Genomic DNA, 22397 nt, shown 5'->3' with positions numbered 1-22397 from the left:
TTTTGTTGTTTTTATTTTTGTTTTCTCCTTTGTTTCCTCGTCCTGGAGCATGTTTGGTTTTTTCTCCCCGTAGTGTAGTTTGGTTGGCTCGCCTCACGCGGCCTGAAATTGTCAACCTTTACCTCCTCATAATTATTTTAGGAATAATTAACAGTAACCATAGTCGTTAGTACAATAGAGCAGGATTATTTTTCGATCCACAAACAAATATATTATAGATTATTTTTATACTGATAGCCGGTTTTCGGTTCGTGCAGAGAATTTTTCAATAGAATAATGAAGCAGATACAAAATTCAAAACAGTTCAACATCTTTATTTAACAGTTACAGTAAGCATCCTCAGTTGTTTATTCAGATATTTCGGCAGTGTTCGGATCGCAAGTTCAGTTCGTCTGGAGTTTGAACTCGGACATAGGATTAAGTTTATTTGTTAGATAAAACCACTATTTTCCAAAAAATATGCGTGGGCACATAATGCTAACTTCATGCGAGAGCGTAGCGTCACATGCCTTTTGTTTAGATTTTCGATACCACTCACATTACCTTTGAAATCACAAATAACAATATTCTTCCTCAAATATTTCCAAAATCGCACAATAGAAAAAGTAATTTTGTTTTTGTCCACGAGAGTTTCGGCACCGTATCACTGTGTAGACGCTTACGCTCCGCTGGCGAGCGCACCGCGGCGGCTGACAAGCACACAACAGAACACATTGCAACAAGCACAATAGTTGAAGGCAATTCCAATATCCGATTTGAACTACTAAATTTCAGTCATAGTTTTCGGCAACAGTTAGATCTCTCACAAAATCGCATTGGGCCACCTGTCCGATCAGAAGTGCCTTCAAAAATGTTGTTATTTTACGAAAAATCGTAAATAAGAGAATACTAAACGGCCCTCAATAGAATCTACAGCCGCCGCCTGCGCCCGCGCCGCCTCACGCCATAGTTCGCCGTATCGAACAATCAGTATACATACACACTTACTATTATACTATAGCAGAATAATTAGTTTGATTCGTAGATATATGTAGAGCGGTGGAGTCGCCGCTTCTTTCCGGGCGGTGTACTAGTACTGATTGTAGGGTTCCGCAGAAACTCAAGGAAACCTAGTAGGTCTGTAAAGTCCGCTGGGAGAGAAGCTCGACAGCCGCTACCTCGATGTATTTGTTATAACAAGTAGTCGCCGGCCGCCAGCCCCGCCAAGCGGGAACACTTTCATTTCACATCCTTAGTTACACAGAACAACAAAATAATATAATTTAGCTTCTCAACATAGATATAAAACGATAAGATAGATAGTTGTACAAAGATGTATAGCGACGTGTACATAATACGATAGTTTTAATACAGAAGAGATACTAATCGAATAACAAACTATCTTAGCGCTAATGGTATTAATTAAGGCTCAATAGTAAAATGGAAATTGCGAATTGATTTGCGGAATTGTAAAAAGTTATGCCATCCTTAGTTTCGAGTACGGAACCTGCGCTGGGAGGGCGGCCGGCCCTAGCTAAGCAAGTGTAAGCATTCTTCATTTGATATTACACGTTTGTTATCGTTTCATTTGTAACCATTTGAACTATAATATAAGAGTACCTCAGTTTAGGATGGACCAGGCGTCGACTGGTGTGCTTAGAATAGCGTTCAGGTTAGGTGATGAGAGATACGGAACCGTTTTGAGACATCGACACATAGAGTACACACACGCAGCCTCCCCCATATTTGGAAACCAGTTTTATGTTCGGAATTCTCCCGGTCGTTTTCATGTGAAAATGGCCACTGATCACAACCAACTCTCCACAGCAATAGCCCAGGTTATGTTTCCACGTTCGCGTCGGTTCGCAAGACGTACGCAGTCGTCGCAGGGGTTATTCGAGATCGAGCATCGTTCCATGTTACGTTACCATCGTTTTGTTACAATGTTGTCTGTTTAGTTCGTACACGCGGCATTTTACAGCTGAAGAACACCCACTTATTCGTATTGTATTTATGGACCTCTAGTTGAAGTTATGAAAGCGTCACAAAATGAATTGAAAAATGGAATTGATAAGATTTCGATAAAACGGCAAACTTTACCTAGGGGATTTAATTAGATTGAAAATAATGTAGTTACAGTTATCTTCATAATTCGTATCGATATTCACGTAAAATGGACATTTAGCTGTAAAAATATCTTCAGCTGTAAAATGCCACATTTCCACGAGTATTTAATTCCTTGTATAGTAAGTAATGAATCCGTTATTCCGATCTCTCCATAGATTTCTTCATATAATATAACAGTTACCGCAGGCTACACACACACATTACAATAGCAATATATTCGTTTCCCATAAACAGTATTCAACCGACATGCCGTCATTTGCTGACACTTGGAACCGAATATTTTAGACTATACTTTCAGGAAAGGTTAAGGAACATTATAATATGTACGTAACTTAATTTACTTGTAAGGAACTTTGGTTAGTTTTGTCCGGATTTTTTACTTGAGTGACTCACTGTGCAACAGCCGCGAGACCACAAAGGATACGAGCGATCGAGCCGATTCGAAATTGATTCCGCGTTCGGATTATTTGTAAGTTATCGGTTGACAATTTTTCTAAATTAATATTAAAGACTCAAGTTAAAAACATCGAAATATTAGTCCACAGTGATGATGGGGCTATCCCACGGAAAAAGTACAAAATTCGGTGTTGACTTTAAAGCTCATGTTTGTATGTATATGTATGTAGATGTATTTAAAATTGCCCTTTCGGCGTTGTCTTTTCTGATTGTTTTAAAATTTTCTATCTGTAGATGATAGTTTATTTAAGTTTCATGAAATTGTATCTACTGTTTTTGCTTTACACTTTTAGTAGTTTTGAGTCCGTCTACGAAATGTTTGGATTAAAGTGGATAAAATATGTGATTATTTTCAAAATTAATTATAAATAAATGAAAACAATATAATGTAGAATGAATTTGGTTTCACGTTTGGGTATTATGGTTCCTAAATTTTCGAAATTGTAATAGACTCTATTGTATGTAGCATTTCATTTTTGGGAGTTAGAAAACATTTAGGTGTACCAAATAGTTGTATCAACTTTTCTATACGTGAAAAATTCAATAAGGAAAATGCTGAAAATTAGGTAGTTACGAAATAAGTATCATTCGTTTATAATAATCTGATAAAATCGACAAAATTGAGCACGGATATACTATTAGGGAGTCTTGAAACAAAAACTGCCGACGCTTATCATGTTATCAGTAATGTTAAGTAAGATAAGCTCGAACGCCCAATATTTTGAAATGTGAACTTGTCAATAAATATCTAAAGTCACTAAAAGAAGCCCCCAAGTGAGCAGAAATTTGTATTTTGTATTCAAGTAACCTGTAGTGGTAAAAAGTATTTTTAAATATCCTTGTGGTCTTCATTGGTAACAGCGATACACGTTCTTTTGTGATCTTGTGTATAACGATTACTTTCCCTTGTGTTCTGTGAGCTACAGTCCATTATTGTGGCACTATTTCGTATTGATATTTATATTTGAAACTACGACGAGCGGACGCGGATACTCGTGATAAAATTAGTTACAAAATTTAAATTAAAAAAAACGAAATTATTTTAGTAAAGTGGCGCGCAGTGTCGTGTCCCAGCGGTCGCCCGCACTCGCAACCACTGTGCAGCGGCGCGACGGACCCGGCACGGTGCGCTGTGGTAACGTCTAGTATTTAGGCATCGTTTCGGCATCCTCGCATTTCGGCTAAGTGATAAAAGGTCCGCGTCCTCTTGTTAAGATATTTTAGTACAAATTTCATGATGTTAAGGTTACGAGGCTCAAAGCTTTTCTTTTGTGGCGGCAGCCCCCGCACCCCGCTCCTATGCCGGCGATATAATGACTCGTGTATAAATTTTATTCAAAAAGAGTATTTTTGTATTGAATATTTCTAAAGTTGGTGTAAAGATCAAAATTTCATAAATTATAGCGGTGACAAAATGGGATGTTAGGTAAATTTAGAATGTCATACGTTTTTTGTATTTAATTTTAAGAATAGTGTCGGATATTAAACTTTTAGGAGCATTAACCATTTGTAAATAAAAAGTTGTTCGGCGCGGGGCGGGGGGGGGGGGCGACCGCAGTTATATAGATAAAAAATATTATAAATAACTCAAAGATGTTTATATGGTTCTGGATGTAAAAAAAGATAAATTTAAAAGCAATTTTAAGGTGAAAAGTGAAAAAAATTGTAAACGTATCCTCGGTATTTGTCTTGAATGGCTGATAGGGTCACTATTGTAATCTGTGGGCCTCAGACAAAGCATACCTAATGTCACGAAAACTAACCTAACCTAACTACGCATTAATTATTACGGTTCTTATAACTACAACAGTACTTATACATTAATATAATATCACATTGTCATAATGCTTATAATTTTACGAGCGTGTGTCATTGTCCGTGAATGTTTTAGGATCTAACCACTGTTTGGTGTATTAGACATAAAGAGTTATTGTGGATGAAAAAGTATATCTAAATTGCGTTGGTCGGCGCGAGAGCCGACAGCGCGGTATTACGTTCGTATGTATTGGAAACAAATTGGCGGTTCTAAAATATGTTGATCAAAATTATCAAAATTAAAGATTGTACGGTAACACGTAGCGTGTCGCATGACAGCAGACCTGTTCACCGGTGAGGGATGTTTCTTCGTGAGTATAACGAGTAATAAAGCTAAGCTTTTATTTGAATTGAGCCTTTTATTTGCCTACATACCCATTTGCCCTTAGTTCATAAGTTAGTACAGTCATGAGCAATATAATGTATCCACTTTAGGACTCTGTCGCACTAACATATTTGACATTTAGTGAGACTTACAGTTCAATTTGTCAAAAAAGTTAATGTTGACTTGGTACCAAAGTGTATACATAATGCTCGTGACCATACATACTATTTCTACCGGATCTTCTTCTTAACGTGTGGGTTGTGAGGAAGTTCATTATTTTGGAAACCCTAGTTTTTATGATGTTAAGAAAATGTAACTAAATAGGTACTACATGGTATCTAAAAAGGCCGCATGAAAGCCGGGTGTAATACGTAATTTTTTTGCACACTATCTCGACAAATATATGTTGCTATATACTAGGTATATTCGATATAATTACAAAAATAAAAACTATAAATATTCATAAAAACTAAAGATAATATTAAAACTAAACTTAATATGAAATACATTACCTATACATAATAATATTATATAAAATATATAAGTATAATTACAGTTTCTTTATATATTTTTTATTCCGATAAAAAGCAATATTGCAATTTGAAAGTAATTGCGCATCTTCTTCTATCGTGTGGGTTGTGAGGTGGAATACCAGCCTCATCAACCCTGGTTTCAGGGTTATGATTGAGCCGCCAAAGGCCCCTGACATGGCTCATGTAACGATCACTTACATCAGTAAATAGTAACCGGGACCAACGGCTTAACGTGCCTTCCGAAGCACGTTGTACCGGATGAGAGTAATTAATACGAAGAAGAATTTGCAGCAAATCTACAATAAAACACGTTAAAAATGTTTTTGCCTGTTCTGCCCTTCGGAGACAGTCATTTTTTACAATTCAAATCGCACCTAGTACTGTCATTTAAATAGATACTTATAAAACTTATGCAGAAATAAACGAAATACCGGCGTAATGAAATAGAAAGAAAGAAAGAAGAAAGAAAAAATATAGGCGTAATGTCTCTTATATGAAGGTTGAGACTACAAAATTAAGTTAAAAATTAACTTAATTTTGTAGTCTCAACATTATTACCAAGGTACTCGCAGTACCTATTTACCTTACCTACCTTGGTAGGTTCATCCATAATTTTAAAAAGCAAATTGACTTATAATTTTTGTCCCCTGATTTATAAAATTAGATACTCAACTAACTAACGGTACCACAACAGTAATAAAGTGATACATAATCACACTTTTACATATTTTTACACTGCCATCAATCAATTTACATATTTTTACACTGCCATCTATATTTTACATGCTTAACTTCTATTGCGTAAAACTGCTGTAAGTTAATTTTATGCGTCGTAGGTTGTCTTAGTTTCTAATTGTGCCAATAGATGTCACTAACTGGAAAGACAGAAACGATTCTATAAAATTTTAATAGATGTCGCTGTGCCGTGTAAACGTTACAAACTTATAATTTGCGGTTAAGATCACTGAATTACTTCTTTTAGAATGATTGTTTATACTGTCATATTACAGATCAGTATTTTTACTAGCTAAATAAATATGAATTCTGAATTTATAATAAAAAATATAGTACTTAATGTATAAACAAATATTTGAAAAGACGACTTTACACAACTGAATATTTCTTAAACAATTGACGAACAGCAAAATAATATTGTAAAATTCTACATCGCGGTGTTAAGATTTGTGCGCAAATAATGACCCGATCGCACCTCGAAATTTTTGGTATCGCTTCTCGGCCTTTTGGCTAAGATCAAAGTGTAGTATCTGTTCTTTTCAGCTTAATATCTGAAAGTTCCCTCACTGAGGGACCAGTATATTAAACTGATTTTTGTGACCAGACGGGATGTTCGGGGCTCGCTCCACTCCCGTCGCGGGTCGGCCCGGCATTGCAGTGCCGCCGGGATCGGCCCACATAATACCTTGAAAATATCTCTTCGGAGAACACTTCAATCAAAATTCACATCTGTATTTCCTATTGTGTTAAAATCAAATTAAATCTTCATAGATAAGTAAGACATCAACGCGTTTAGCGGCTATCTCATAACAAGTATGTTTTTTTATAGAGGAAGAAATGCAGTTATATTATAGCAGCTGGGTTATGTGGGACTCTCACCCACTAAAACCCCCTCTGAGGGTGTAGTAGAACTAGCTAATAGTATGTTAGGTATTTCAAACCATCATTTTGTCCGCGTGGTTATCACTTAGGTATGTTGCAGTAATTACTATGTCCGCCCCTAAATCCAAATCGGCCCAGCGGTTAAGGCGAGAAGAGGTAACAGACAGTTACATTCGCTTAATTACAGGAAATACAGATTAATAAATCGTGCGTGAGTCAGCTGCGAGTTAACATTGTTGTACATTTTTTTCGGAGAACTTTTAAATGTTTTCAAATTCAAATGCAATCGCACAAATAAAATACCATCTAAAGGAAATAAAAAAGGTACTAGGTACTTATGTACTCACTGGATTGATTGGACTGGATTTCTCCTGTATTTCTTGGCCAGTTAGCGGAGCTTAGCCAGCAGTCGGAGTTCACTGCGGCCATGTTGGTTCACTTGACTGCATGATAAGATTTCTAATTTATTTTATATCCTTGTTATGACTATTTATAATAAATAATACGATGATCAGAATTATTTTATTAGAATTTATATACTTTAGGATTTTTATTAGAATTTTAAACATTGTTGACATTGTATAATTAAAACATGACATAATCATATTTTTATTATAATGTTAATCTATTGAATATTTAAGCATTGTCGCCTTGGGACCCTACCTGTAGACAATGTTTTTGTAAACTTTAGAAATAAATGAATTTGAATTTGAATTGTCTTCTGACCTCGGAGAACTCTGCACTGCTACACTTTTCATGAGCTTCTCAGCGATTTTAGATTTAGAGTTAACTATTAGGAATTACGGGTTTAACAGACATTCTGATTTCAAAAGTTCTTGCAATGTTACCTTTCCGCGACTGTATGTCGACCAATTTTTTCTTTTTTTAAAGGTTTAGGCGGGATGCAAAGGAACTTTAAGCCGGAAATCTTATACGGTTTTCCAACACTAACGTGTATGCACGTGTAACGTGTGTGTTTATAACGTGTCTACACATTGACGCTTGTATTGTTTTATAACATACATACATACATAAACTCACGCCCGTTATCCCTAATGGGGTGGGCAGAGCCACAAGTAATCAAAGACAACTTGCAGCCACTGTTGATACGATGTCGTAAGCTGGATATGATGAACCTTATGGTGATAAGGAATCAGCCTATCGCCCATAACATTAGTCCATCATGTTAGAGGACACAATCCCTCTGTCGGTTTTTACGACATGCCCGGGAAGACAAGCAGCTGAACGTTTTCTATGTTTTTTATTTGCTCCCAGAACAGCATAGAAGCGAAGTTCATAAATTACTAATTAATCATCTATCTGCTCTCTCTCTTTCATAAATTACTAATTAAATAAATATTTTAAACAAATTTTATAAGACTGAATACAGGTATTCATTTCACTCATCCATATCTAATCAGCCGCTTATTACCATCTTGAAAATACCTAGAGAACCTACCTACTTATCCATTCATCTCATAAGTGTGAAGGTACATTAATATTCCATTTTGAAGTACCTCTCAAGATTTCAATTAGGTCTTACTTAACGCCCTTCTAGACTCGAAATCAGCTCAAAATGTGCTGGACTAAGCTATTTAATATTAATTTGAATATTTGATAAGGGTAAGGGTGTGCAATTGGATGGAAGAACTTGCATAAATTAGCACCATGAGCCCGTCAGCCTTGTTGACTGGCGAAGTCTATCGAGATAGGTAAATTCTACGTAATTATTAGTATCTTGTAATTATTTTATCTAAATTCAGAAAGGGCTGACACTTCATATCATTATCATCATAACATCAAGAGTCAATCTTAGGGTGGTATTAATAAACTAATCTCAGCTGAGAATGCCCTCAAGATCATGCTCAAGTTCCTGATTTTTATATAAGAACTTTTACATTGATTTTGGTTATTGTGTTTTTCCTTTCACTTAAAAGTGGATTTTAAGACAGACTGAACTAAAAGTAAATCATAATTAATCTGTCAGTTGAGAAAAAGAAACATATCTGAATAAAACAAAAGTTTATTTCATTTATCACATTTTTACTTACATTAAAACATTAGTTGCTGTTAATAGTGAGAATTGCTAAACCACGAGCATAGAATAAACAATAATATTACACAGAAGGGACACTCTTCAATGGCTCTTTGTTACACTCTTCAATAGCTATGTGTGGTTCCTGGGAATGTTTCCAAAGTGGAAATATTCTCGTTGTAAAAACTCTTTAATAGTAAGGACACTGGCTGCTAATCTATTTCAAATTGTTCTTTCTTGTACTCTGGTCTTATCTGCCTAAAAGGTAATAAAGCTCTTTTTACGTAAGTTTTGCGCCTTTTTAATGCCGGGACATTCCCAAAGTGGGAATATTCCGAAGAACAGCACATCACTGGACATGATGTTTAAAATAAAATGTTCCCATTGTAAAAACTCTTATAGTAAGGACTCTTGCTGCTTTTACCCTGGTCTAATCTTACGAAAGCGACATATAAGTGGTAGGGCTGGCAGACAAAGAATTAGAATGCATACATTGACCAAATTGGAGATGTCCTTAGATAAGGTTTGATCTACTATTGAACTGGTGTGCGTGTGTGAAATAATTGATGAATGTGGAGGAAGCAAGAAAAGTGTGTCCAGTTCGAAGCAACCAACACAACTTGGGTATCTCGGCCTTTGGGAGGTTAAGACAGTGTCAACTTACAAGTAGATATAATACTAGATATATAACTATACTATGTAGATATATAACTTAGACTCTATAGCACTATGTAGATAAAATTACAAAATAAAGTGGAATTTATAGAAATATCACATTATAATCATCCACATTCTTTTTTGAGGGTTTTTTAATGCCTTAAAAAATACATTATTGATTAAATGATGTTTTCACTTTTATCAACTATTATTTGCCACTTGGTTATTCTGTAACTCTCCAATATGAAACAACATAAGTTTTATATGCGCTTTCGTCTTCGCACTCTGATCTCTCAGTTCTCCAGCTTTCTTCTCAAACGCCTTTATTCTTAAATCTAAATATTTATTTGCTTCACCTAAGCTCAGTTCTAAATAATGATTCAAGCCTATATTTATAAGTAAAGCTGATGTATCTGGTACTGACGCCTCCATAAAGAAATTACAGCCTAAATTAACTTGAGTTTTGAAGCCTTCCGGGTGGACCTTCTTATCAGAAACAACTTTCAAAGTGTGTTTCTGCTGTATTAAGTCGGATATTTCAGCGTTCACTTGCTGTAATCTCAAGTCTATCCGTTGTAGATCCTCTTTAAGCACGTCATTGATAAAGTTTTCATATTTAATTATAGTTTCTTCAACATTTACTTGGTCTGCCGTCATTGTTTTGATGTCATAGACGATGACGATTCTGGGTTTTATATTTAGTACACAACGTAGCTTTAAGGAAATTTAAGTTTCTATAAAAATATATAACTGTATCTCTTGTCTTCGATTGACAGAGAGTAACAAGGCCGAAAATATAAATCACTTCTCAACAATGTTTAAATTCTAACCTCAAAAACAAGCAAAACTGACAAGCAAAGTTGTGTTTATAAATTAAGCTTTGAGCTTTGACATTATGTTTAAAATGTGATTGAATTCGGTTTGCGTAAAATCAAAAAGCTCAAACCGTTTATAAAAGTTCAATAATATTCACAGACATTTTTTTTTTTTTTTTGTAATAATATTACATACTTTACTAGTGAAAGAAAAAAATACTGTTTCTAAACTCAAGTCAAGTACCTATTAACTATATTTGTAAACACACACTAAAGCGCCATCATTGGATATGTGGGAGTACTATATCATACCTTTATATGCTGTAATATTTAGGAAATAAAATTATAGATGGCGTTGCTTTATATGTTATTTTCACGCCATCTATTGAAATTTGTTAGTACTTTTGTAAATATCTTGAAATTGATGGCGCTGCCTACTGCACTTTCAGCCTTACCCTTCAAAGTTTGCATTACATTACACGGAGCTCAGTTGAGGTTTTTCATATACGCGACCAGTGTTTGAACGGCATACTAAGTACCAATGTACTCATTATGTAAACCATATCAGGGGGTCTTGAGGTCTGTCATTGACCTCACGATCTACACAACAGAAGAATAATTAAAAGGTTTTGGAAATAAAACAAACACACTGACAGTAAACGATTACCATATCGTTTATTTGACAAGAAATACTTTAAACATTTTCCACGTCAGAACTAAACCATCCCTTTGCTTACAAACAAGTACACCATTAAATATAACAGGTACAATTATTTAGGCTACTAGATTCACATGATTCACAAAGATGTAAGCTTAAACGATTTACGCCCAATTTATTAAAAAGCTACTTGTAACTTTGAGACGGTGGTATAATTCTAATTTGCACTCGTATCAAGAAATTATTTTGCAATTTGGTACCTACAAAGTACAAATTAAGGTCTACAAATCAAACAAGTAACTTTACCGCGTGTACAACTTAGAAAATAATTTTGGAATTCATTTCCCCTATCTCTATTTGGCTTTTCCTTGCGCTCCAAAACACCATTTTAATTTAAAAGTTTCAACTTTTTCACCTTAACAGTAACTTAAATAAGATAAATGTTAATTTAAATTTTAAATTCGTCGACTACGCTATTGTGATGGACTGCCACTTACATTATGTGCTGTTACTGACTTCTTAACGCTAAAAGGAGAAAAAATCCTATAGTTTAATATACAAATAGTATTAATTTTTATTTTATTTTAGGAAGTTTTGTGACGAAAGCACCTGACTTGTATGGACGAGATGTTATATCTACAGGACTTTACATTTAAGGGCAGGATGCATAAAATTGACTACATTACAAATTACATTTATTCATTGTAAACTTTTCTTTGATAAGTAGGAAACATTTTTTTGTGAGTTAAAATGAACGCGTGTACTTAGTGAGCTTTTTTTTAAATGTTTAATAAAATAATATTTAGGTAAGTAGGTAACATTTATTTAGATTCAAGTAAGAATCAACTTATGGGGATACATGCGCTATGCTATTTTATATTGTTAAGAATCAACAATTGTAATCACAGACATCATCTAAATAACAAAATAACTCGCAGTGGAGTATGCTTCATACCCCCTTTGGTTTGGTTTTTTAAATAATATAGGCGAGCCTTTTGTGTGTGCGTGAGCCCTTAACTTTTGCTGGAAGCGATAGTGTATGCTGGTAGAGTTTTAGGAATAACAATATTGTGTATTTGAAAAAGTTACTTTTTTTAAATTAAATATTGCTCGCGTTTGTTGACAATCTCACCTGATGGTAATTGATGATGTGGTCTAGGGTGGATCACACTTACCTAGCAAGTGCCTATTCACTCTAGCCGTGAACACTCCCGGATTATAACGAGTTGGAAATACAGACGACGGCAGAGTTCTAATCCTTCGCTGTTCGCATCAAAAAGGAAGCGGCGAAACGTTTAGTAGCGTAAACGTTCATCTAGACCAGAAGCCAACATGATTTGAAAATATAATTTAATAAAAATAATGTATTCGAAAAACGAATACTCGCTACTTATCATTGAAAATATTTACTATAAGTTTATACAGTTAGTCAATTTTATCATCCTTTAAAAAAAAATCCTCTAACAACTTTGGCTGTTCTAACAATACTTTCGCGAAAAATTTTAAGAATCTAATTTTAAAAAGTTTTCTACTTTTGGACGAAGTTAGTTGTGTGATGTCACGTAATGTTAATGGAAGATACGATGTATAATAATAATGAAACTATGTATCATCCATGGTTTATGAAGACCAGGTATGCTCAGTCCAATAACAAGCCGCCATTGCTAGCCCTTTGATGACGTAAGTGTTACCATTAAAGTGGTATCTCCAATATTCCAAGGACGTAAATTTTATTATTGAAAATTAAGTGAATTACTGACTAATGTATTTAATTTTTATTATTAGTCACATATATAAAAATCAGTAAAACTGTACATAATATACATAATACAGTGCAAAATTTCCTTTTAAAGTGAATTAAAAACATTGGACGTGGGTAATTTATTTTTTAATGGCAACGTAGGGTGGGATGACGTCAGCTGCGCTAACCTTGAAAAGCTAGCTGTCAGTTTTAAGCATACCTAGTTTTCTTATACCATGATCTATAGGTATTATCATAAATAGGTAATAATGACGCAATTATCTTAATTTAATACAAGATCTTATAAATTACTAGGATTCATTCACAATTTACAATTAATAGCTATCAAGGTAAGGTAATAGTTAATATATCCCAATCCTGATTAATATTAATAAAACATACGAAAGCGTCTTGATGACAAATCTACTGAGAAATGAAAGAACTATACATATTTTCGTTGTATTCATTAATTTTTAACTGTCATATTATTTTTAAATATGTTTATATCTATTCCAAAAATTATATTTTCAACTTACAACTTTTTTCTGTTCATTGTAACTTAGCAATTTTCGTTAAGGAAAGTTTTTCTAGCTAAGCTAAATTTACAATTCACTTTTTCAATATTGTGTAATTTCGGAAATTACTTAGTTGATGATACCTATTTAATTAAGAAATATATAGATAGAACTGTACAGTTTGCGAGTTGTCGTTCAACTAAGTTATAAAATGATTTAGCATGGAGTTGGTAGGAGAAATTACCAAAAGACCAAAATGGGAAAATTACCATTTCTAATGAAGAACTTTCCAAGCTATGTGCCTCCAAAAAGAATATAGACAGCGCTGTATAGATTTAACGTGATAATTACCTATTTTTTCATTAATTTTTTTTTCAATTATGTGCTTATGTTTTTATTCGTATGTTCATATCCTTTGTATATGTCGTGCAATAAAGTATTATTGATTGATTGATTATTATTCAAAAATAAAATGTATTGACAGAGGCATAATTATAATAATAAAAATAATTGTTGCTTGATATTTGGATCAGACATGTATAGAATTATATTGCTATCTATATTGCTTCTTTTATTTTGGTCAGAATAATAATTGGTGGAAGATGTGTTGCGCCTGGGTGTAATAACAAGGGTCACCATTTATACCCCAAAAACAAAGATAAAAGTTGCACATGTCTGTTATCTATGAACATAGAAGGTTAAACAAAGGAAACTCTGTACAGAGCCATCTTTTTTTTTGGAGAAAGACGCCTGAAAGGCCCCTCATTGCCACATTATTTCCTTTTAAAAGTCCACTTTTATTCTTTTTATCGATATGACGTTCGAATTAATCTTTAGATCTATTGATGCATGGTTTCGATTTAGGCCTGGTTATTTCCCCCTCCCCCCTTATTACAGCACTTTTTCAGCCCCCTTTTTTATTTGGCCCGCCCCTTATTACAGCATGGGACTTAAACATAGCTGGCGAAGATATATACTGTATATATTGTATTGTCACGAGCATTAATATGTATGCACTTTGGTACCATGTCACATTAACTTTTTTGACAAATTGAACTGTAAATCTGACTAAATGTCAAATATGTTAGTGCGACAGAGTCCTAAAGTGGGTACATTATATTGCTCATGACCCCCTGTTTACCCTTTCGGGGGTATCCAGGGCATCCTCCTGTATAAGCGTGATTTTATATATTATTAAAACACGTATACGTGACTTATTGTAAATACGAATTTTATGGAGTAGGCGACAGATAATATTTTTTCTGTGGTAGACGCGTAGTAGACTTTAGGAAAGAGGTGGATTATGTCCGGGAGAAATGACCTAGGGATTAAAAACGCCACATCGCAATAGGCCAGTTTCCAACTAGTCAAATCAGTTACTTTTTATTAAACGTCAAAACACGAAATTACTATGGAATTTGTGTGAAAAGGCAACCTGTGAAAATGTCGCACTTATTATTACACTTTTCTTACGAAAACGTATTTTGTCACCTTTAGATCTATCTTTATTTAGTAATCAGAATTTCATAATTTATCTCTGACCTAGGAAACTACCCAATTCATCTAAAAAAAAGCAATATTGCTATTTGACGTTTGTGTGCACTGCGCGCTTAATTTTATATGTGCAAATGTCACATTGCAATATTGCTTTTTTTAAATCGATATGACCTTGTTAACCCCCCTGAACAGCCATTAGCGATAAGCGAAGAAAATAATACGTATTTCCTTTACTGCGCACTAAAGCCTAAAATTAAATAAGCCTTTCTCTCTTAAGCTTGATTCGCTTAAACTCTCGGAGTTTAAAAACGACACAAGTATTCAAAGGCTGTTTACTATAAATTACATGTATAGTTTTATCTAATGTTTAGGTGAACTTGTGTGAAAAAAATTAAAAAGTTCTCGTAATATGCATTTTTATGATACCTATCGTTGTATATGTATTCATGAGTGTTTGTTATTAACACTCTCTATTTGACAATAACATCTTGGCTTTAAAGTAGGTACTTACAAAGTTAAGGAACATAGAAGGTTCTAGAACATAAAGGTAACAACATGACAAATTCGGACAGAAATTATTTCTATACGAAAATTTCTTACAATGAAAAATATCCCAACATCACTGCTACTCATAGTTATATACAAAATATTTACAATGTAAACTATTATTTTAATACTACATACGCTAGAGTTTAAATATAAATGAATTAGCATTATGATATTATATATCTAAGGTACAATATAAAAAGAAAATCAAGGACGAAATTTTGAACGGTTTTATTTGCTCGTTAATTCCATATTTTTAGTACTCATAAAATAATTTATCACTGGTTAAGTCAGAACCGTAAGAATGAAATAAATATAAGGGAAATTATTTTTTACCGTTTTGACTAGCAAACACCTAAATTACAAACAAAATGTGCATGTCCTTAAAATATAACTTGCTAGTGACATCTATGGTTTAGTTTAAGTTATAATAATACTTAATAGTAATATTTTGTAATCGTACGGATCGAAATCGATAATTAACAAATTTTAAAACCAGTGAGATCAAATCAAATCATGAAATTCAATCAATATCACATTTATTTATGTACGGACAATACGATATTATTCTATAAAAGAGAAAATATGGATGGAATGGAATATTTAATGTAAATATCAAAAATGTTAAAACAGTGCTGTAACTCGAAAATATTCTGTGTTCGTTAAACAAATGTGTGTAAATTTAACAAGTGAATAATATAATAATAAAAATTACAATTAAATTTTATTGGGACGTCATTTTTGTGACGTATCGTGAGAAAAGCTCTTTTTGTGATGACGGATCTGTTTTTTTGGGTACATTTATGTAACGCTCACTGCAATACCTTTTACAACATTAACAACACTTTACATAAGCTGGTGAAGGATATATAAAATCTGCTTGTAATGGATATGTCACCATGTAAAAATCGTCACTTTCTACTACGACTTTTTCGTATTTTCCTTACCAAATTTGGAAACAAAATTGCACAAACGGTCTACCGTACGGTCACGAGTCATCATCATCAGCCCATTATTAATATGTATACACTCTGAAACCTTGTTACATTAACTTTTTTTACAAATTAAACCGTAAGTCTCATTAAATGTCAAATATGATAGTGCGACAGGGTTCTAAAGTGGGTACATGTTATTGCTCATGACTGTACGTTCCGTAAAATTTGTGTAATCCGTTAAAGTCAGTCCGTCGAACTATCTGTTTTGGGGGTTAATAGGCCACATTGAACAGGTTAATAGGCCCGACACAGTTAAGTAGACAGCACGTCAAACGGATTGCATACCAGCGACATACCTTTTGATTCGCCCGAGTTATTCATTCATTCACTCATTCTTCCTAAAATTAAGAGCTGTGAATCATCCGTCCCTTTCCTTTTCGACGGATATGAAAATGACGGATATAACTTTAAATAAAATTAGGCGGTGTCTGCAGGAATCGGGGCCAATGGCTGTTATCCATGAAATTAGACGGATAAACGAAGGAAAATGTGTACAGCGCTATCTATATAGTTTTTGAGGAACGCAGCCTGGAATGTTTCTCATTGTTTCAATGTGACCTGTGTGGTACCAAAATGAATATCAATAACACCACTTAATGTGTGTTATAAAGTTTTAGTTAAGTTTTTTTTACGTTAATTGAAATAGCTTTGAGTTTTTTGTTCATAGGTAATTGACACAAGCGTGGTTTCCAGGATTTGTGCCCGGTTGATGGCAATAGGTTTGCCCCCTATTACATGGGACTTAAAACAGCAGGGAGTGGGTGTCTATACTATACATATACCTCTGCCTACCCGTTTGTGGATACTGGCGTGATGCTATATTGTTAATTACGTACCTTCACTTCACACACCACATTCATTAATAATACCTTATTGAAAACAATAAGTTTGCATTTGACCGCGTTACATCCAAAACCAGCTTTAAATAATATGATGTTATCTTGACATTTTGAACTCGAATTTTATCCTCTTACCAAACGGATCGTTCTGGTTAGATTCAACAAAGTGTGCAGTAATAGCTCGATTTCTTTCGCTCGCATTTAAGTAAGCGAGCAATATTCCGTTCTGGTGTGTGGTACAGGTGGCGAGGGCCGCATAGTGGGCGGTGCTATGGTCGTCCCACCCACCCCTCTGTCGATACACGCCCATTACAACTCTAGCTATTAAAAAAATAACTAACGGAGGCACAGTTGCGTCTAAAAATACGTAAAAAGCAACTTTAGAACTGTGTCGCATGGAAAAAAAGTGATCAGGTAATTATAATGTCAGAAATGAGTACACTCAAAGCACCCAAGCGTTATTATTCGAAAGACTTTTTTCATCGATTGAGTCATGATTAAATCGTACCCAGCGGTGAAGGAAAACATTGTGAGGAAACATACATTCCTGAGAAATGCATTTCGGAGATATGTGACCAAGAGGACGACCAAAAACAACATGGGCGGGCGGTTGTGGTAAAAAAGGACCTGTGCATGTGCAATGTCCGAGAACGACACGTCCGATAGAGCGAAGTGGAAAAGAAGTACGAAGAAGGCAGACCCCACCTTCAGATGGGAATAATAAATGCCAAGGGGAGAGAGAGAGAGTAACCTAACCCGTATTGTGCTGGTTTTCCCTTCTCGGGTTGGAAGGTTAGACAGGCAGTTGCTTCTGTATAAAAAACCGGACCTGTCAAATCTTCAGGTTAGGTAAGCGGTATAAAGCTATGGAGATGATGATTGCTGGACGTAATCAGGAATTGTAACCCCAATATTCGTAGACTTACTGAATTTCAAAACGGACTGACTTTTAACAAATAACACATACACAATCCTGACAAAAAGCATCAATTATAATTTTATAATCACTGGAATCAATTGATTTAAACACATTCTTTAACTTAATATTTCTTGGTGGGATACTAAACCTTCAGATAATAAACATAGTGCATCATTTGCATGATCCTAATGCTTTAAAATATAGATGACAAACCGGTAAAATGAAAAACTTTTTTGAAACGTCAAAACGGTTTATTTATAATGGATTTTGTTGCGAATATAAAATGGTGACGTCATCATTAAAAGTGGTCAAACGTCGTATCAAATCAAATCAATTTATTTGCAAGAACACATAAAATCTCATTCTTATGACTGTAATTCTAAATTTAAATTTGTAAATAAGTAAGTTCTTTTTTGATTTAATGTAATTCTGAATTTAAATTCCAAAATAAGCCAGATTTTATTTTTCGATCTAATTTTCTCTTAGCATTTATGTCGCTGGTCAAGTCGAAAAATGAGATTGATTTTTGATCGTCTCGACTGGCTTCCATTTCTAGATACTTTTTTATAAACTGAAGGTTTATTATCCCATTATTCCAACGCGTTCCCATATCCACGAACTGTCACACAACTTTTTGAAAATAGGTACTTTTGAAACAATAAAAAAAACAATGACATTTCCACTATTCCATACGTCTCTTTGAGACTGTTTAACTTAATTGACATTTGCCAAAACAACTTTTAAAAAGAGCCATATTTTGTGCACAGTTAAAAAAGAAAATGGCTGAAATATTCAGACGTGAATAAACAAACTGAAATAATCTTGAAATTAAACTGTTTTATTACCAGAACGTGACTTTATGTTGTAATGTACAGTAGTGATAAATAATATAAAATATCAATGAGGGAATTTACAGGCCACGTTCCCCAAAAACAATATAGATAGCGTTGTCCAGATTTACGTAATAATTACCTAATTTCTCATTGCCCGAGTATATAATTATTCAAAAGTATATTCTAATGGCAGAGGCATATATAAAAATAATTGTCACTTGATATTTGGATCAGATATGTATAGAATTATGTTGCTAGCTATATTCCTTCTCGTTATTTTGATCTGTTGCGCTTGGGTGTAATAACAAGGGTCATCATTTAAACCCAAAAAACAAAGATTAAAGATGCAGGAGGAGCTCGGTGACGCAGCGGTAATCGCGCTCGGTCTGCGATTGTTGAAGTTAAGCAACTTTCGCAAAGGCCGGTCGAGGATGGGTGACCACAAAAAAAAGTTTTCATCTCGAGCTCCTCCTTGCTTCGGAAGGCACGTTAAGCGGTTGTTCCCGGCTGCATTAGCAGTCGTTAATAACCATCAATCCGCAATGGGCCCGCGTGATGGTTTAAGGCCCGATCTCCCTATCCATCCATAGGAAACGCCCATGCCCCAGCAGTGGGGACGTTATCATAAGGTTAAATGAAGACAAATCTGTACAGGGCCATCTATAGTTTTTTTGGGGAACGTAGCCTAAAAAGTCTCTCATTAAATATTGTTATTGCCGTTTTTTTCCAAAATTACTGTAATACTTCCGTAACTATAAATTACTTAGTTTTGATTTTATTCTGTTCCTAAAAAGTATGACATTAAAAAAGTAAGTTCAAAACTGTACCAAAAATTTTATGGATCAAAAAATTATGTCCCGATTCAAAGTACTCGTATACCACAGACTTTCTTCCAACCTATAGTTCGGTATGGTTCATAATCAGTATAGAGAGTGACTGTCTCCGTTGTTGAGCGTTAGACTCACGATCCAGAGGTCCCGGGGTTCGAATTCCGGTGGGGATATCACAAAAATCACTTTGTCATCCGTAATTTGGTTACGACATTACAGGCTGATCACCCGAATGTCCGTAAGTAATATGATCCATGCTTCGGAAGGCACGTTAAGCCTTTGGTCCCGATTACTACTTACTCATGTAAGTACGTAGTCGTTACATGAGTTATGTGTGGGGCTTATGCTCAATAATAACCCGCACACACGATGAAAAAGAAGTATGGAGATACCGAATTGTTATACTATGCTCACTTACACATAACACTTTCTCGATACTATAATAATTTGGTACACTAAATATTCGTCATATTGATTATGATCCTTACCAAAGTAACAGCCGGTTGAATATTTGTGATAACTCATTTCAATGTTTGGCCTATTTTTGAACACTAATGTTTCCAAAATCAAATATTTATTCGAAATAAAACAAAAATTGATTGGTTTAAAAAATGTTTTTGTCGTGAAAATATTTCAGCCATTTTCTTTTCCAACTACACGAACCGCCTCAATAACATGTTTAACACTTAAAACACAAAAAAAAACAATATTCAAGGTACTGTTCAACGTGGTATACACATAACACGTAATTTACACAGATCTTATTTAAGAAAGCAGTTCTGCGCACTGCATGCCCACCTGCGCCGCGAATCGAACCTAGGACTCGGTGGCACCCGACGACGACGCCGGGGCATCGGCGGGTTCTTGCGCCGCCTGAAAAACAAAAAAAAAACGTTTTAATATCAGGTACAATACTGTGTTCCTCTTGTTTACCGGCTTGCTTCTCAAACGGGGAGCTAATGTATCTTAAGGGCAGTTTTTACTACAGTGTTAGTGGAGCCGTGTTTGCCCAGTTGGTAAAACGCGTGTCTCTCACTTTGAGCCCGCAGGTTCGAATCCAAGACAGGCCTAAACCAATGATTGTCGAATTTATTTTCGAATTCATGTTTGTATCACGTGCTCAGCGGTGAAAGATAACATCGTGAGGAAACCCACATTCCCGAGAAATGCATTTTCGGAGATGTGTTTTATGTGACTTAACCTGTATTGGGCTGGTTTTCCCTTCGCGGGTTGGAAGGTCAGACAGGCAGTCGCTTCTGTAAAAAACTGGACCTGTCAAATCTTCAGGTTAGGTAAGCGGAACCTGTGAGATGATGAGTTGACTTGACGATTATGTATAGACGGCGATACGACTCACCGCCTATCAAGGTTGGTCTAACAGAATGCTCGGTGGGGTATGATAAAATTCCTTCCAATTAGCGCTTGAAAGGGTTCTTCCTACATTGATAACATGGATATTAAACAAACATTGACATCGTAACAATTGAATTCCTTGTTTTATCGAGTCAAAAATCCTCTGTCAAGATGTTTTATCAACCCGATCACGCGATTTATTATTGTTGGTTGTCAAATTTTGACAATGACGTATGGCAGTTGAATATTTAAATACAGAAAAAAGTAACTTTTGTACGAACTTGGAATGAATCATTATCATTTCAAAATAATTTACTTAATATCTTTTTGTGGCAAAGTTGCTTCGGATCTTTTTTTGGTGTCAGTTTTTCAAGTATTAGCCACGCATATAGGTAGTACCCGGAAGGAGTCGAGGAGCTCGGTGGCGCAGCGGTTAACGCGCTCGGTCTGCGATTGTTGTAGTAAAGCAACTTTCGCAAAAGGCCGGTCATAGGATGGGTGACCACAAAAAAAAAGTTTGCATCTCGAGCTCCTCCGTGATTCGGAAGGCACGTTAAGCCGTTGGTCCCGGCTGCATTAGCAGTCGTTAATAACCATCAATCCGCACTGGGCCCGCGTGATGGTTTAAGGCCCGATCTCCCTATCCATCCATAGGGAAGGCCCGTGCGCCAGCAGTGGGGACGTTAATGGGCTGATGATGATGATAGTACATACATACATACATAAACTCACGCCTATTTCCCACCGGGGTAAGCAGAGACTATAGAATTCCATTTATTTATGATGATAGTACCCGGGACTAACGGATTAACGTGTCTTCCGAAGCATGGAGTCATATCATCTTATTTTAGGACAATCAACCGATTCAGGTGATAGGAGATCGTGAGGTAGTACAGTCACTGTGGTCCTGTGGTTCACTAGCTTGCTTCTCAAACGAGAAGTGCCGGTTCGAACTCCGGTACCGGACCGCACCAATGATGCCTATTTTTTTTCTCCCGGGATATTCATTCATTCTCACATTCATTTTAAAATTAACAGTTGTAAATCATCGACCTTTCCTTTTCGGCGAATAAGAAAATAACGGGTATAACTTAAAATAAAGTTAGGAGGTGTCAACAGGAATCGGGGCCCTTGTGTCATAGTAGGTTAAAACTTCTTAAAATAATAAAGTAGTTCTCAACTAGTCAAATCAGTTACTTTTTACTAAACGCCAAAACACGAAAGTCATATAATCTTATTTTAGGACAAGTGGGGTTTTTAGGAAAAAGCAACCTGTGACGTCATAGAAAAACTTATTATTAGATTTTTTTTT

At 35.1% G+C, this 22397-nt stretch overlaps 2 protein-coding genes and 1 non-coding gene across 3 annotated transcripts in view; 1 reads left to right on the top strand and 2 right to left on the bottom strand.

Moving 5' to 3' along the window:
• Positions 1 to 6460: 6460 nt before the first annotated feature.
• LOC126375369 (U2 spliceosomal RNA) lies at positions 6461 to 6653 on the top strand. The gene has a single exon (XR_007567574.1). It is a non-coding gene; the product is annotated as a U2 spliceosomal RNA (small nuclear RNA).
• A 2210-nt stretch (positions 6654 to 8863) lies between these two features.
• On the bottom strand, positions 8864 to 10496 carry LOC126375142 (protein UXT homolog). The gene has a single exon (XM_050021993.1). It carries the CDS (start codon positions 10199 to 10201, stop codon positions 9746 to 9748), a length of 456 nt encoding a protein of 151 aa, XP_049877950.1. The 5' UTR covers positions 10202 to 10496; the 3' UTR covers positions 8864 to 9745.
• A 513-nt stretch (positions 10497 to 11009) lies between these two features.
• LOC126375085 (protein doublesex) overlaps positions 11010 to 22397 on the bottom strand; it is a 202500-nt gene continuing 191112 nt past the window's right edge. The window contains 1 exon segment of the mRNA XM_050021928.1: positions 11010 to 20605. The gene's annotated coding sequence lies outside the window, so the exon portion shown is untranslated.

The sequence above is a fragment of the Pectinophora gossypiella genome, chromosome 18 (genome assembly GCF_024362695.1).
Source record: "Pectinophora gossypiella chromosome 18, ilPecGoss1.1, whole genome shotgun sequence".
Classification (NCBI taxonomy): Eukaryota; Metazoa; Arthropoda; class Insecta; order Lepidoptera; family Gelechiidae; genus Pectinophora; species Pectinophora gossypiella.
Note: the sequence above shows the minus strand (reverse complement) of the source record. Positions and strands in the feature narration are given on the sequence as shown.